This window comes from Apium graveolens, chromosome 5, assembly GCF_009905375.1.
Source record: "Apium graveolens cultivar Ventura chromosome 5, ASM990537v1, whole genome shotgun sequence".
Classification (NCBI taxonomy): domain Eukaryota; kingdom Viridiplantae; phylum Streptophyta; class Magnoliopsida; order Apiales; family Apiaceae; genus Apium; species Apium graveolens.
Window position 1 is genome coordinate 260547085 of NC_133651.1, and position 18737 is coordinate 260565821.

At 33.2% G+C, this 18737-nt stretch overlaps 1 protein-coding gene across 1 annotated transcript; it reads right to left on the minus strand.

Annotated features, from left to right (window-relative positions):
- Positions 1-8406: 8406 nt before the first annotated feature.
- LOC141660903 (uncharacterized) lies at positions 8407-9820 on the minus strand. The gene is made up of 3 exons (XM_074467885.1): positions 8987-9820; positions 8554-8645; positions 8407-8464 (listed from the first exon to the last, which is right to left on the minus strand). Exons 1-3 carry the CDS (start codon positions 9818-9820, stop codon positions 8407-8409), a joined length of 984 nt encoding a protein of 327 aa, XP_074323986.1.
- Positions 9821-18737: the final 8917 nt, after the last annotated feature.

Below are 18737 nucleotides of genomic sequence, written 5' to 3' on the forward strand. Positions count from 1 at the left end.
GCTGAGGAAGGGGATCATGAATCTCTGATCTCAAAGCCAATCATAATTGAAGCTTTGCCACCTCCAGCTCAAGCCAAAGACACTGTTCAGGATACAGTGATCACACCTCCTGTCTCTCCTCTTCATGACAATGTTACAGTTGAAGATTCAGGATTAAGTCCTGAAATTAACATCCACAGAATGATCATTCCAACTGTGCTCTATCTTGAAGCTCCAACAGCAGTTCAACCATCTACTGTCAATTCTCCTATCTTACAGGCTGAGATACCAACAACTCATATTCTGGAGATAAATTCTGATGCTCAGAATTTAGATGAAGCTGGTACAGACTCTCCTTCTGTTACACACATTCTTGTGTTTTCAGAAGATGATGGATTTTCTGCAAGTTCTGGAGAGTCAGCTCCACTAAATGTTCCAATTCTTGGAAAGGAGGCATTAATCCAAAAGTTTGTTGAAAAGGATGCTCCTATTCCTTGGGAAGATACTCACAGAGGAGTGGAGTGGACCAAGAAGTGGAATGAAACTGATTTCATTCCAAGCTCTAAAGTTCTGACAGAGCACATTGCTAAGGCTGATGAGCTGATGATAAGTTCTGATTTTAAGCACCAACTCAAAGTCACAGCTCTAAGTGTCAAGTCTCTTCAAGGTCAACACTTTACCACTCATGAAAAGGTTGACAAACTTCTGGAAAAAGCTGAAAAGCTGGATATGGAGACCAAGCTTGATAAAAAGAGGTTTATCAGACCTATTTCTTAAAAAGTTGAAGCAATTGAGAAGATTCAGGAGGAGCAACATGCCTAAATTACTGAGGTCCTGCAGAATCAAGCTTCTCAAAAAGCTCAACTGGATGAAATTCAATCTTCAATGGAACTTCTTTTCTCTCTCCTATTACCTGATGATGCCAAAAGGGGGGAATAGGTAGTTAAGTCCAAATGCTCACCTACTCAAATAGTGAAGAAGAAGGATGATAAAGGTGATGACCAGGGAAACTCTGATAAGAGTAGAGGTCAAGGAAAAGTTCAAGGAAAATCTTCACAGAAAGTAATTTATGATGTTAGCAAATCTTCTACACATAACAAGTCAAGTTCTGATGCTGTGAATGCTAAAAGTCTGATATCAAGTTCTGATAAGCAAAGTCTGATGATAAAGCCTGATGTTTTGATTCAAGGTGGAAGTCAAGACTCTGAGAAGTTTCTGCAAACTCTGAAGCTAAAGGGAAAGCAGACTGCTGTCTACTACAAGGATCACAAGATATAGACACTTGATGAAGATATTGCTAGAAGATTATTTCTGAAACATAATCCTGGAATGGATTTAGAAAATCTCAAGAAGGAAGAAGCTAGATTTAAAGCTGAGAAGACAAATCTAAAGTCTAAAGCTTTTGTTGCAAAGAAACCTCCAAGGCCTAAGGTAAAAGGCATTGTGATCAAGGAAAAGTCAAATACTGAGGCATCAAAGCCCAAGACTAGATCACAAACTGAGATTGATCCCAAGATAAAGGGAAAGGAAAAGTTGATGAACCAATAAAGCCACAGATGAAAATTCCTCAAATCCTGATGAAACCTGTGTGCAAAATGGTTCAAGTTCATGGCGATACTCTTGATGAAGATGAAACTGTTCAAACTCTAAAAAAAAGGAAGATTACTGAAGAATCCAAGACAACCTCTGACAGAGCTCAAGCTGTTCAGAGTGAAGAACAGCAAGCTACAGAAGAAACAACAAGTTCTGATAAAGTCATCAAGACATCAACCTCTGACATAGCTCAAGTTGATTTAGACAAGATGAAAGTAGCTGATAAAAAGAAACTTCTATGGAAATATGTCAAACCATCAGATCCAAAGAAAAGCCAATTGCTGTCTGATTTCATGACTATTGGGTTAAATGCTAGAGAACCAAGAGACAGAGCAGGGCTAGGTTCTGATGAAGCTAAGATCAAGACATGAGTTGAAGTTGCTACAAGAGATCCATTTTTGTTAACTGACGGACCTCTTGAAGATGTTACATAGAAACACCTTGATAAGGTTATCTTTGTTCAAGTAGTACTGGATGCTCATGAAAAGAATAATGTCAAAGAAAATCTGATTTTATTTCTTGAAGATGGAAGGACATATCAAATGTCAAAATCAGATGTGCTAAACAAATCTCTGAAAGAACTTCAATTCTTTCATTATCTTTTAGAGATAAAATCTGATATTACCAGGAGATGGTCAAATTTCATATTGAAGACCATAAGAGATAAAGCAAGAATTTCTGGTTCAAGGGTTACAGAATTCATTCCTAACATAGTTAAAGATGGTGGAAGTGAAATTCCAATGAAGAAGGATTATGCTAAACTTGAAGTCATTTTGAAAGAGAAATGTCTGTGCTACAATGAAGATTCTTCTCATTCAAGGGTTATAAGACTGGGTGATGGTTTAGATATAAACCATATCTCTGCACTAAGGACTGCAATCTACCAGATTGGAAGTCAGGGTGAAGAAATGAAACAAGTCAAGACTATAATAGCACAAGTCCTGAGGAATAAAGAGGAAAAGCTGATATCAAACTTTTTCAAGAATCACTTTGGATTCAGATTGACTCAGTGAGATTGGTAAAAGCTATAAGGACTGTAAGTTGCAGTTAGTTATCTAGTTAAAGTCTTATTGCATTTGTACTTAAATGTTTTTGACATCATCAAATCTATTAACTTGTATATTTTGCATAATTTACAAGTTGGGGGAGATTGTTAGATATATTTGAGATGTCATGTCTAATATGATTTGTGTTTACTTTTCAGAACTTAACAACAAGACATATCAGGACTTACTGAAATCAGAACTTACTGAAGTCAAAACTTAATATCAGAACTTAAGGTGTCAGAAGATACATATCAGTACTTAAGTGCGGGAAGACTTTCAGATAAGGAATGTGGCTGATTTACAGGAGAAGATCGAGACTAAAACAATAGAAGATATGCATGGAAAGAGTTAGAGGACTAGAAGACTTGTAGAAGATATCTGATTGATATATTTTAGGAGACATAATTATATTCCATATCAATTAGAATATATTTTGTAATTGTATACTATATAAACACAGCTTAGGTTTTACACTATATGTGTTATCATTATCGAGAAACATTATTCATTGTAACCTAACAGCTCTTAGTGATATTTGTTCATCACTGAGAGAGAACAACAGTTCATATTATAACAGTTTATTGAATATACTTGATCTTTGTTACATACTTATGTTCAAATCGATTTGATTGTATAAACACTGTATTCAAACCCCTTCTACAGTGTTGTGTGACCTAACATTTTGTTTTCCAATTTATTTCCTTTTTTAGTTACAACTTAAGGAATTTTGCCCAATAGAGGATGAGATTCTAAAGTTTTATCTGAACAAACTTGCAATTAAATGTACCATTGCCAAGGGTTTTACCACTAATGAAGCTTCAGATGACGATTTTGTTGAGCCACTAAGCAGGCTTGGTCAAAAATCTCAGAGTACTATTTCTAACTCATCAAAACAGTCATTGAAGAAAATGCAAAAACAATTGAAGAAGTTGGAGAGTGGTCACAAAAAATTGACTTCTGATGTAGAAAATTTGAAAGATATTATTAATGAACATCGATCGTACTTTGATGTTGAACTAGTAAAGCATCGTGACTTGTTCTTGAAAAAGGTATATATTTATTTTCTATATTCTTTATGAATTTTAGTTTTAGTTTTTTTCCCTCTGCATTACTTTTTGTTATTTTTTTTTCTAGTTTGGTGATGAAGATAATGTTAGTGAAAAAGGAAACATTGATCATTTTGTACCTAAAAATTTTGAAAAACAAAATAATGTTGCTAATGAGGTAAATATTTAAATTATAGTATTAAATTACCTAATTTGAATACTTTTTTAAATGTTCTTTTAATATAATGATGATAATTAGGTGTCAAATTCTGGGTTTGTGCCATCAACTGATGGAGGGGCTATTGGAGTTACTACTGTAGTTGTTGAAAATGCTGATAAAACACATGAAATTTATTTTGTTGAAGAAATGATTGATATACCTATTAGTTGTGAAGGCAATGAAGCAGTTGGGTGTGTAGATGATTATTCTCCAAGTACTATGAAAGAAATAGAAAAATGCATGGAGGAATATGACGATGGGACCACTGGTATGAGAGTTACATATGAGGCAGGGGCTGGTACCAAAGTTGCAGGTGAGGCAGATTCTGGAAAACTTCTGAATGCATGTGAGAAAGTTAATATAGGGGAAGTTGCATTTGATGTTGGAACTGATGAAAATAAAACTACCACAATTGTTAAAGAGGTTGGATCAGTACTTTTTAAAGCTCCACGCATTATTGGAGATGGAGTTGGGTCAGTGTTCAAGACTTCATCTTCTGTGGGGGAAAAATCATGTCGGTAGATACTGATAATGTTGATAACATTATTCTCCAAGTTTCACATGATGTTACAAAGAATACAATGTGCAATGCATCTGAGATTATTGAAGACCTAGGAACTATTTTCAATAAAACAGACCACTTTTCTATGAAAGATGCTGGAGCGGTAAGTCTTTATTGTCTTTTCTTTTTTAGTAGACTATATGCATATGCTCTGTTTTTAATGTTTCTATCATCATTTGATTATTTTAATTTTTTACATATATATATGTGTTTTGCATATTTTATAGCATACTTCTAAAGTATCTATATTACGGAACACGGGTATGATAACTCCTTTGCCAAGAAGATCCTAAAAGGTACCAGCTTATTTGCAATCTCCATTTTTGTGGCATTTTGGCTCTAGTTTAGGAGGTGTTGTTTGTGAGAAAGAAAATAAAGATTTTGGGATTTGTTCCCTGGATGACAATATTGGGGCTTTACCACCATTAGATTCGAGTTCAGAGTACTATAATTGGTTGGAAAATAGACTCCTTCCGAAAAATAGGTACTTAATAATTTACCATATTTATAGTTTTTGCAAATTGTTCAAGTATTTTGTACTTATGTTATTCATTGATTTTTTGCAAGAATTGTTTTTTATTCTGAAGATGAAAATATCATCAATCCTCCTCTGAAGTTGGGGTTGAAGTTGATATCTCAGAAAATTTGGTTTCATGCCATTGAGTATGGTAGTTTTATTCTCTCCAAGTCTGTAAGTCATCCTTGGTTTTTTTTCATTTCTTGTTTTTGTTGGCGTAGTTACTATATCATGTATCTTTTAATTTTTTTTTATCTCATCTGTAATTGTTTTTAAGCTAATGTTTAATCTATTTTTTTTCATTTGTAATTCTTTTTTAAAATTTTTTTAGCATGTTGATGTTTTTTTCTACTACCCGAGGAAGGAGTCAAATACAACCCAAAGTCTGTAGTCAAGTTCACTACAACAGATTCTAAGTTCCAGGATAAACTACTGTCGCTATATGCGGATATCCCAAATCATGAGAATATTGACCATGCTATTCTCAGCTCGAGAACCAACATTATGGATATCATAAAAGGAAGTTCTCTACCTTATGCTATTGCTTGGTCTGAGGTGGATTATGTTTTATTCCCAATATGGTTTAATGAGTATGGACATTGGCTGCTAGGGGTTTTGAGCTTTCATGAAAGAGCATTCTGTGTTTTTAATACTTTGGAGAATAGCAGTTTAATTCATGATGTTATGAGGAATGAATTTCTTCTTTTCTCTCGATTGCTGCCTCATTTCCTGGTCCTGACTGATTTTTATACAAGAACTGATATTAATTTCACTACCCATTATTACATGGAAAAGAGGCACACTGATTGCCTTAAAATAGTTTCGAATCAACGTTATTCTCATGTTACAGTTATGTGAGTTTTTATATGTTAATTAATATAGGTTATCTTGCTTTTAATGAAATTTGTAGTTTACCTTGTTTTTCAAACTTACCGTTCTCGTTCAGTGTTTGCAACGGCCGGGAAGGGACCTGGCGACCTTGCCCCTATCTTTGTTTTGTGTAATTTCTTTTATTCAGGGATAGTGGAATGTATATGCTATCAATTGCAGAATACTTTGCCATGTATAAAGAGTTTTTGAGAAAATCTTTTGATCTTGCGAATCAGAGATCAAGAGTTGGATTTTCATTGTATTCATATGCACTTGGAAAGGAGATTTATCAGTATGATAGCGAAACGGGGTATCCTGATGATTATACTGAAGATCCAGCTAATTATGTGCAGAATGTCAAAGAGAAGAAAAGGAGGACAACAAAAGCTGGTGAAGATAAGAAGAAGATGGCCAAACGAACAAAGAGAACCACATAAGATATCATTGAGATTATGTCATTCGACATATTTATATAGTTCTTTGTTTTTAGTACTCTGTTTGCTACTCAAACATGACAATATTGTAATGGATTTGATTTCTTATTATTAAGATGTAACTATTTATGTTTATTGGCATTTGTTCCATTTGTTGTTTCTTTTATATTTATTTAGGTTTATGACTTTTTGGTTAAGTTTCATAAAGAGTTGCATAATATGTTGCAACTAGGTGTAAGTTGCAATATTAGTTACAAATTAGATTGTATATTTACTAAGTAGTTTGGGTAATTTGCATAAAGTGTTGTATAGAAGGTTACAACTAGTTGTAATTTTTAACATTAGTTGCATAATCTTTTGTAGATGAAGTTGCATTTAACTAAGTTGCTGATTTAGTATTTAGTTGCTTTTGGTTAATTGGCCCCGCAGGGGCACTAGTGAAGTTGCAATCAGATTTTTTATATATTTTGGGAGGATTTTACAAGGATTATTGTTAAAATGAATTAAGTTCATCACAAGGTTGCATATTAGGATGTTAAGTTGCATATAATGTTGCTAATATTTTAATAAATATTATAATGTTAATATGTGAATGACATGTTGAAGAAATATGTGAATGGCATGTTTATGATCTTTAGACATGTTTTTTATCTTTAGTCAGTTTGTATATAAAAGTCTTGATGCATTGCAGGGCACTTTGAAATAATGGATGAAAGAATCCTAGAAGAATTGACTCCCTTTCAGTGCACTAATGGGATATTCATTTGGGATATTGCAAACCCTATATATTTCAGGGTAGTAAAGCATCTACAAAGGCCATTTAACATGAATCTGGATATTATAGAAGTCCGGATTCGTTTTAACAATAATCTTCGAAGAGCTCTAAGAATCCACAAATGTTGGATAAATTTCACATTCTGGACGACTTTGACACCTTCAGCTAAGGGTTTTAGATCTAGATTTCGCTTTCATGTAATGGATTATTTAGATCAATTAGGAGTTATTTCAATTAACAATGTAATTAGGGTAGATCAATATTTTTATGCTACATATGAAAGACATGTTGTACAAGTTGTGCAAAAAGAATCAATACAATTTATGCTTTAAGTATATGAAGTATATAGTTGTGTTTTTAATTGTTGAGCTTTATATGTGTTTTCAATTGTTAAGATCTTATTTTTTTAAAGTTACATATATGTTTACATATAAAACCAATATCTTTGGTTGCATAATAGTTTCTTGATAAGTTACAAAAGTTAAACCAAATAGCTTGAGTTGGTGTGTTTGAGCTTTATTTTGGTCCATTTTCACATTTACTGCATTTATAATCTTTTTTCTTTCAATAACTTATTTATGTTAAATAAGTTGTTTTAAAAGTGGTTGTAAATTTATTGTTAGTTATAGTGTGGGTTTCATAAAAGGTTGCATAAGGGGTTGCATATTTACTTAAAATATGGTTGTGTTGCATAAGGGGTTGCATATTTGCTTAAAATATGATTGTGTTGCATAAGGGGTTGCATATATGGTTGAATTCATATATATATCTTTTAGCATTTTGCTACTTTTCTTGTAGCTAGGTCATCAATTTTCTTTATGAGGTTACATAATTGTTAACATTTATATTAATATTGCATATTGTTATATAATAGTCTAAAATAAACAATGTATTGAATAAAAAATGTGATAAACACGAATTTTGTTATAATACAAATTTTTTGAAATAATACTAGATTGCAGAATTCTTCCAGATGTCATATAAACTAAGTTAATTTGCTTTATTTAGAGTTAAACAATACAATATCCGCAACTGAAGTTATGTAATGAACATTGAATAAAAATATATCTAAATAATCTAAGTATTTTTAATGCATTTCTGCAGGTCCTTCTGTTATGCCCAAATTGATTACATTTTCCACATTGCACTTGTGTTTTTGAACTTGTTTCCCAATGAAATTTAATTTTTCGCTTCTTTGGTCTACCAACTTTAACTCTCCCTTGTCGAGGATAGACTATCAAAGCTTTAACCTGTTCTGGAACTTGCCAGGTGTCCTTGTTTCCAACTGGATAAATGACTTCTTTATAAGCTGCAAGCATCATTTCTTTTTGATAATATCTTGAACAATAATCATAAGGAATGAGTCATGTTTTTTGTAAAACGGCAATGGCATGGGAACATGGTATTTGATCCATTTGGAACCTTCAAAGAAAATAAAAAGATCAACATAATATAAAAATTAAAGTGCTATTACATGAAAATAAATTAAGAATTAATTTAGTTTAACATACCTGTTGCAGTCGCAAGTCTTAGTACTTAGATTAACCACAAATTTCTTCTCCTTATTATACACCTCAAAAAAAATGTCATTTGATGGGTGCACCTAATTATTTGAAGCAAAATTAGACATATACAACTGAAAAAGAACATAAATTATGTACTTATAGTTTGTGGTAAAAAATTATTGTTGTAAGTTGTAAAATTTACCGTTAAATCAACTGAGAAGTGGTAATTTGCCTTCAAAATTTCTTCGTATTTCCTTGTTAAGTGTGTTGATGTTGCATTTGCCTCATTTCTGTTCTTCCAGCTCCATTTTTGTAGTAAAGCTCACAAACTCTCTAACATTGTATAAATAGGAAGCTCTCTTATTGAGATTATGACAGCATTCAAATACTTTACAACATTTGAAGTCATGTTTGAGTATCTGTTACTTGCTGAGAAAACCTTAGCCCATTTCTCATACCCAACCTCTTGTAAATATTGCTGAACTATTTTATCAATCTTCTCAAGTTCAGACATGTGATAGTTAAATTTTTTCAATTTATACGCATTTGAAGCAGAAAGGAATTCATCATTTATCCTCTTCAAATTTTTCTTGAACTTGGTTTCAATGTTTCCAAGTAGATGAAAAATGCAAAACACGTGTGGTACTTCGTTGTAAACATTGTTAGCCACTTTTATAATGCTTTCATGTCTATCTGACACTATTATCATCCCTTCCCTGACACCATAAGCTTTTTTGAATTTCACAAAAAACCATTCCCAAGACATATCATTCTCTGAATCAACTGCGGCAAATGCTAGAGGAAAAACTTTACCACCTGCATCTTGAGTTGTAGCCACCAGTAGAGTACCACCATGTGCGGATTTCAAAAACGTTCCATCAACAACGACAATAGGTAAGCAAAAATTCCATCCTTTGATTGAAGCGTGCAAATCTAATACTACGTACATGAAACAATTATTTTTACCCAACTGGAGTTCAATTACGGACCCTGCATTTGTAGTGTGCAACATATGCAAATAAGTGTACAGTTCAGAGTATGAATCAGTTGCATTTCCACTCATAATTTCCAAGGCTTTTTCTTTAGACCTCCAAGCTTTGTTGTAATTTATATTGACATTATGATCATGCTTCAAGTCACGTATAACATCTGCAACTGTGTAACTTGTCTTTATGTTTGTGAACTTTTGTTTGATAGCATCTACAATGATTGATGTGGTAGCTTGCCTTTGACCTTTGAATCTGATATCAAGAGCACAAGTATGATCTTTCATAAATCTTTGAATTATAAATTGACTTGTATTGCCATTCCTTGATGCACACAACATCCAATTGCAGTTATTGTCCAAGCATGCTACCGAATATTATTTTTTGCAAGACTTTTGCACTTTAAACTGGAAGTTATTGTTGATAGCGTAGTGGTTGAGAACAATCTGCAGTGTGTCCTTGTCTTTATATACTTGAAAATGTGAAATATGTTGATGGTGTTTGTCGGTTATTACATTAGCTTCCTTCTCTGCTACTCTTTCATCTTGTACAGTACTATGAGTCGCAGTTTGCGCCACTTGTACAGATACAAGCTCAGCATAATCAATGTAGTCTGCTAACAAATTTGTATTGACCACATCAGCACAGTCACTGGTAATATTTGATGATGCTCCCTCTGTAATTTGATATTCAACATATCCGTCCTCAACTGTTGTTTCACTGCCATTACATATTTGCATAATAGTTCTCTGAGTTTCAGTTGTTAGACACAATTTAAAGGGTATTTGTTAAATTCAGGGTCTCTTCTTTTGAGCTCAATATAAAACAAAAAATTCTGATCATCTACAATTGTGAAAGGAGGATACCCGTCATTTGCTTGATATTAAATTAGTACCATAGTTGTTTGTGGTTGCATTTTCAGTTCATTATATATCATCGCCAACAGTGAATCATAGTTACAGTTTCTTTGAAAGAGTAAACCAAACACTTTAAAACTTCTGTAATTTGTGATTTCATCCCACTGCTCATCATATTGAACAATAACATGAATGTCATCCATTCCTGCAATTAATAAATAAACAAAACACAACATAATTGCAAATTAAAGGGAATTAAAAGAATGTACTATAACATAACATAACTCAATTAACTACAAAATTTGATACTTTAAGTCCAATTAAAAGCAACTAAAACAAGAGTATAGCCCTGGTAGCATTCAACAAAGTAGAAAAGACCACGAATTGTCACATAAAAATATGAAAAAATACACACAAGAAACTCAATTGACAATACTAATCGACATTTCAATTTCGTTTAAAAAACACTAATACCAGTCCTAAACCTGGTGGCATTTGACAAGGCAGAAAGCATCATCTATTTTCACATCAAAAATACAAAAAATGTACAACAGCAACTCAATTGACAACACGAATCGACACTTCAATTACTTCTAAAAGCGACTAAAACACTATCCTATACCTGGTAGCAACCGACAATGCAGAAAACATCATTGATTTTTACATCAAATATCAGGAAAATAATGCAGGACAGCAACTCAATTCACAACACAGTTATACACTTTAATTTCGTATAAAAGCGAGTAGAACCGCATCCTTGATCTAGGTACCATTTGACAATGCAGAAAACATCATCGATTTTGACATGAAAGATCAGAAAATATGGAGAGCAGCAACTCAATTCACAATACAATTACACACTTCTATATTGTATAAAAGCGACTACAACCACATCCTTGACCTATGTACCATTCAACAATGCAGAAAACATCATCGATTTTGACATGAAAGATCAGAAAATATGCAGAGCAGCAACTCAATTCACAACACAATTACACACTTCTATTTTGTATAAAAGCGACTAGTACCACAGCCTTGACCTAGGTACCATTCAACAATGCAGAAAACATCATCGATTTTCACATCAATCAAAAAAAATGCAGAGCACAAACTCAATTCAAAACAGAATTACACACTTTTATTTCATATAAAAGCGACTAGCACCGCATCCTTGATCCTGTACCATTCGACAAGGCAGAAAACATCATCTATTTTCACATCAAAAATACAAAAAAACACAGGCGGGTAACTCAATTCACAACACGATTTCACTATTATAATTGAATTATAATTGAATCGATCAAAATTTCATTTGAAAACACCATGTGTTTGTAACAGAGGTACGATTAAGTTTTTAAACAATTAAAAGAAAGAGATCAACATTAGTTGTGGAGAGTTACCTTCAATCGATTTGCAAATCAGAGAGAATCGAGGATGTGTTTTTGTAATTTGAAGGAGATTCGGAGTTGTTGATTCAAAGAAGATTCAGAGAGAGAAGTGCTGCCGTAACTTTCTTTGCAGAAGTGTTCTAACAAACATAACTATCAAGGTACTATTGTAATTAATATTATATGCTTCCGTACAGTTGTAATTATTTCAAAAAACTGAAAGTAATTTCCCAATTTTTTACTTTTTTTAATATATTTTTGATAAAATCCCTTAAATTTATTTATTTAATATTTCAAATCTAATTCCATTGTATTCACTTCAGTCAAACAAAATATTAAATATTGCGCAATTCAAAGAAAACCCCACAAGACATTCAGGGGAGAATAAGATCAGGGAAAAGAATGGTCGGAGTAGTTTGAGCAAACCAATGGATGGACGAAGCTTAAATTCTGGTCAAATTTTCTGTGATAAAATCAGGATTCCAAATGAAACGAGACACAGTACACTACAAGAAAATAGGATAAAACCGACCGTAAAAAACGGTCGGTTAAGAGGCAAAACGGTCGGTTAAAATAGTCATAACCGATCACAGGGCATGGTCGGTTTTAGCCTGGTCGGTTATGACTTTTGGTCGGGTTTAACCCTCATAACCGACCAACATAGTGGTCGGTTAAGTGCTTGGACATTTTATTCAAAGGTGGGGTCACTATGTACACGTGGCAACACGTGTGCACACGTGTTGCCACGTCACTGAGTCATAACCGACCGTAGGTGGTCGGTTATGTCTATTTTTAAAAAGTTGACTGGAACTCATAACCGACCGTGGTCAAAGTGTGCACATCGGTCTGTTTTATTTCAGAAGCTAACTTAAATGTCATAACCGACCGTCCTAAAACCGACTACCCTCTAAAGGAGACGGTCGGTTTTATGAAGAAAGTGGTCAGTTATGTCCCTTGATGGTCGGTTTTCTGGAATTTTTAATGGTCAAAAGTAGTCATAACCGACCGTAGGTGGTCGGTTATGTCTATTTTAAAAAGTTGACTGGAACTCATAACCGACCGTGGTCAAAGTGTGCACATCGATCGGTTTTATTTCAGAAGCTAACTTAAATGTCATAACCGACCATCCTAAAACCGACCACCCTCTAAAGGAGACAGTCAGTTTTATGAAGAAGGTGGTCGGTTATGTCCCTTGACGGTCGGTTTTCAGGGTTTTGTAATGGTCAAAAGTGGTCAATTATGCCTGTTTTCGGTCGATTTTAAGGTCTGATTTTAAAAAAAATTACAGGTTTTTCTGTAGTCCTTGTATACCAAACCAAATCAATACACAAACCAATCACAAATCCAATCCAATCAAAACCAAACAACAATGATAATCATTAAACTATACTACTCAAAATCATTCGCAAAAACTAGTAAATTTTACAATTAAACCATAGTAATTAAATCCAATGCAAACATTCACAAACTCCGATAACCGGAGTATTAAACCGTATCATTACATCATTATAATCATTCCTAAATAACCAATAAAGTATCAAACCATCACAACATATTATATTACATCCCATAACCATCAAATTACAATAGTCTTAAAATCGATCAATGTAAACTAATTCGACAAATCAACATCGGACGATCCACCGCCATCACCGCCGCCGTCATCAAAGTCCTCGTCATCGGATGTCTCATCCTCAGCCGTGTAATCCTTATCGACTTTCATAGCATGCCGATTGTTTTCCTAGATACACAAGTTTAATTAAACTATTTAAAAAGAAGAAACAAAATTTATATGTTAATGAAACGAATAAATAAACAAGAAGGTCAAAAATTATACCTCCGCAACACGAGCTTCCGTCTTTTGGACGACATCTTCAATCAAGAAGCCCACGATATGCACGATCTCGCCACCGATAAGGTTATTCCGTTGCAACCTTTGGCTAGGATCGGAGGATGGATCTGAGGCCTCGAGAGTGGTACGTACCAATATAGCTATCTCCGCATCGGAAAGTTGGCGAGCAAACCAATTTGAATTAGCACGGATCTCCGTAAGCATATTCCTCACGATGGCAAGATATACATTGTCGGGGATGGCTTTACGTTGTCTCGGAGCGGATAAGGATGAGCCAACTTCATTCCGTGTGGAATCTCGGTACCGGGTAGCAAGTGTAGGCAAGAGATCGGTGGCCTGAGAATTGGGGAACCCCACCACATAATTCTTTTTCGGCCTTGTACCTTGGGGGACCTCCAAGGCTTCCATCCACCAATCCCACGTCTCATCCCAATCACCCGTTTGTGTAATATCCATGGGCATGCGCTCGAGAATGGCGGCATATCGTTCCTACAAATTCATTTAAAATAATTAACGATGCATTTAAAATCAAATAAAAATGCATATAAAATCACATATAAAAATGCATTTAAAATCACATAAATACATATAAAATCACATATTAACGATGCATTTAAAATCACGTAAATATATATAAAATCACATATTAACGATGCATTTAAAATCACATAAAAATGCATATAAAATCACATAAAAATGCATTTAAAATCACATGAAAATACATATAAATTCACTTATTAAAGATGCATTTAAAATCACATAAAAATGCATATAAAATCACATATAAAAATGCATTTAAAATCACATAAATACATATAAAATCACATATTAAAGATGCATTTAAAATCACATAAAAATACATATAAAATCACATAAAAATGCATTTAAAATCACATGAAAATACATATAAATTCACTTATTAAAGATACATTTAAAATCACATAAAATCGTCATAAAATCAAATAAAAATTACTGCAATATGCATGGCGGCCGGTGTAGTGTAGACAGGATTTTCTGGATCGGATCCAACTTTCCTATGACATTTATCCCACACCTCGAGTCTCGTCGGCTTTTTCTTATTTTTGTTCGCCAAAATCTTTCAAAATATTAAACAACTTATATTAGCACGTCCTAATAATTAGTTGATTATATTAAATATGGTGAACGTGTATATATGTGTGTGAGATGGAATATAATAATATTACCTCCCGAACTTTATTGAATTGACCTTGCACCGGCACTATGCAATCTTTCAACTTGTTGTCGGTTGGCGGATCCAACCGATGACCGGTGCAAGTGTCCTTCGTTCTTCTCCCAATACTCCAAAAGGTCCTTCCAAAAAGGAACGGACCAATAAGGTGGCTTCAAAAACAACTTGCTCACGCCCTCCTCCCTTGCTTTTCGCTCCACTCTCTTTTTAAGCTCGTTCAAAGTCCTTTTTATCGTCACTTTAATGTGATCTTCCATAATTTTTCGGGCCTTTGAACGTCTTGCCCCTTAAGATGCCTATAATATTTCTAAAATTGCATAAAAAAACAAAGATAAATGCATCATAAAATCAAGAAATAAATGACAATTACAAAAAAAAATGAATTTTAACTTACTTGAAACTCCTCAACTCTTGCATTCAACCAACCCGGGTGACGTTTTTCGATATCGGTATAAGTGTAACGCCCAAGAGGCCACTTCTCCCGAATCATAGCCAAAAGCGTTTTCTTAGTCGTATCATCTTCAATACTATATTTAAACAAAAGAAAACAATAAACATTAACAATTCACATAACAATATTGAACAATGAACCAAAAATATAAACATATAGGAATAATGCAATTTAAAAACTTTTTAACTTACTGTCCATCGGAGATATCAATGCGATATGGCTTCAATGGCGGTTTCTCTCCATATATGCCACTCAAATGTGATCGAGGTCGCCTTCCTCGCCATTCTCGCTCCTCCTCATTTGTCATGTGCCGAGTCGGATCATTCGGATATGAATCCGAATCCGCCGGCTCATCCCGCAAATGCAAATTCCCTCATTTTCCCTTTGCACCCTTGCCCTTGGCCTTCTTACTCGCGACTTTGGCCTTTCCCTTGGCCTTTTCCTTCCCCTTATCTTTTTCCGGCTCCTTGTCTTTCCCCTTCCCTTTTCTCGCCATCGCCAACACCACAAGACTTATTATAACCAATGTCAACATCCAAGCAAAAAGATCCTAAAATAAGCAATAAAAATATATTAGCCAATATGAAAATAAACAAATCAATGAAACGACTTGCATTAGTAAATCACATTACATAAAAATGCATTTAAAATCACTTAGAAATACATATAAATTTACATATTAACGATACATTTAAAATCACATAAAAATTGCATATAAAATCACATGAAATGCATATTAAATCACATTACATATAAAACATATGCTAGTAAATCACATTACATGAAAATGATTTTAAAATCACATAAAAAGCATTTAAAATCACATAAAATGCATATAAACGTATCCATTTCACAAATTAACGATAAAAATAAGCACAACTAATTAGAGCATTGTTTAATTACGCAAATTAAATCATTAAATCAACTTAATCTATATATATAACAAATTAAAGTTCCAAACTCACATATAAAGTGCAATATTTATCCATTTTCGAGTACAGATCATGTTTACAAGAGCAAACCCCTACAAATTAACCCTAAAAATACATTTATACTTCTAGTTAAACGTAAACAAACCGACAAAAAACCTAAAATTTATACTTATACATATATTCAACAAATTGACAAAACCGACAAATCTTTTACATGCAAAATTTTACATGAAAACTGAAAAATCATATGAACTTCAATTGGAAGTGAAAAAATTCAATTTAAGTGAGAATCATACATTAACAAATATAAAAAACAAATTACTAACTTCGAATCATATATACACACATATAAAATACATACACATACACACTTATATAATCGAGTAAAAAAAGTACATAATCGAGTGAAAAACCTTACATCGAGAGTGAAATCGGAAGCAAAGAGAGATGATTTGCGGGTATTTCGTGGATTAAACGACACTGATTTGAGTTTGAGGGATGATTTTAGTTTATATTTGAGAGAGAGAGAGAGAGAGAGAGAGAGAGAGAATAAAGAGAATAGAGAGATAGAGAAAGAAGAAAGAATGAACGGGTTTTTTTTATTTATAACAGACTTAAAACCGACCGCCTAGTCGGTCGGTTTTGTCCTTGGACCCTGTGCAACATGCAAAACGACGTCGTTTTGTAAAAGGTGGGGTTTTTAATTTTTCACGAAAAAATCCGTATTTTTGTAATAGACTTAAAACCGACCGCCTAGTCGGTCGGTTTTAACATAGAGTGGTCGGTTTTATGCAATTAATTTTTTTAATTTTAGGGTTTAGGGTTTAGGGGTTAAAAACCCCTAAATTTATAAAAATCCTATAAAAACATGATTATTGTTATTATTTAAATAGCCTAATTTTTGGTACATTTGCTCGTTTTTACCGCGTCGGTCCATCCGTACGGTTCGATCATGTGTATTTCATAATTTTTATTTTTTATTTATTATTTCACTTTTTTAATCAAAATTGCTAATTTTCTTATAAAAACATATTTGTAATCGTTCAAATGTGCTAATTTTTTGTGCATTAACATATTTTGACATGAAGTTAATATCCGTACGGTTCGATCGATAAAAATAAATTTTAAAATTATACTTATAGTATCGAATGGTAAGTTCAACTTATTCTGTCTACAGAATGCTGACATACTTACTGAAATAATTATATTCCATATGATTTTGATTATAATATTTTTTAAATAGCCTAATTTTTGGTACATTTGTTCATTTTCACCGCATTAGTCCATCCATACGGTTCGATCATGTGTATTTATATTTTTCATTTTTTTTAATTTTAACTTAAATTTGCTAATTTACTTATAAAAACGTAATGGTACTCGTTAAAATGTGCTAATTTTTTGTGCATAAGCATATTTTAACATGAATTTAACATCCGTACGGTTCGATCGTTAAAAGTACCTTTTAAAATTATATTTTTCACATCGAATTCATTTTTTTTAATTTTTAATTAAATTTGTTAATTTACTTATAAAAACGTAATGGTACTTGTTCAAAAGTGCTAATTTTTTTTGCATAGGCATATTTTGACATGAAGTTAACATCCTTACGGTTCGATCGTTGAAAATAAGTATTAAAAATGTACTTTGACCAAGACTGCTAAAACCGACCGAGGTCAAATGTGCAAAGTGGTCGGTTTTATTTCAGAAGCCAATTTAATTCTTATAACCGACCACCCCTTTAAGGAGACGGTCGGTTTTATCAAGAAGGTGGTCGGTTTTAGGCCAGGAGACGGTCGGTTTTCTGGGAAATATTATGGTCAAATATTATAATTTGTTGGCCCTAACCAGACGTAAACGCATAAAAATTTAGCATTAAAACCAAAAATTCATAAACCCATTAAAAATTTACTATAACTTATAAATAAAGTATCCTAGTCATTACAAAATTTACTAAAAATCATCTTTAAAATACAAATGACGTTATTCAAAATCGTCAAAACCATCATCATCTTCGTCATCATCATCATTCTCATTGTCACCTTCACTTATTTCTTCTTCTCCTTCATTTTCATCTTCGTCATCCTTCAAATCATCTTCTTCGTCTTCTTTTTCTTCACGCCGAATAAACGGTATTTGTCCATATTGTGCAAAATTGACAAAAAGCGAAAACGAGGTCGATGCATTAGATCTATCTTCCTAAAAAGCGTCCTCTATATCATTTTGCGCCACGATAGATTCATCAATTGGGCGACTTTTAGATTTGACCACCGTATATATTTTCGCTTTTGGATTCAATACACTAGGAGCATAATATACTTGTGAGGCTTGACTAGCTAAAATAAAAATCTCATTTGACTTCAATCTTGAAGTCATATCAATTGTAATCACACGATTCTTATCAATCCTCACACCATTACCAACACTATCAAACCATATATATTTGAACAAATATACATGATTGCATCCTTGATAAATAAGTCTAATAATTTCTTGTAGTTGACCATAATAGTCAAG

Coding starts and splice junctions, on each gene's coding strand:
- LOC141660903 (XM_074467885.1), bottom strand. CDS start 9,820: ATGAAAGATCATACTTGTGCTCTTGATATCAGATTCAAAGGTCAAAGG. Junction 8,646..8,986: donor GGTATGAGAAATGGGCTAAG/GTTTTCTCAGCA, acceptor TCAAATAATTAG/GTGCACCCATCAAATGACAT. Junction 8,465..8,553: donor AAGACTTGCGACTGCAACAG/GTATGTTAAACT, acceptor TTTTCTTTGAAG/GTTCCAAATGGATCAAATAC.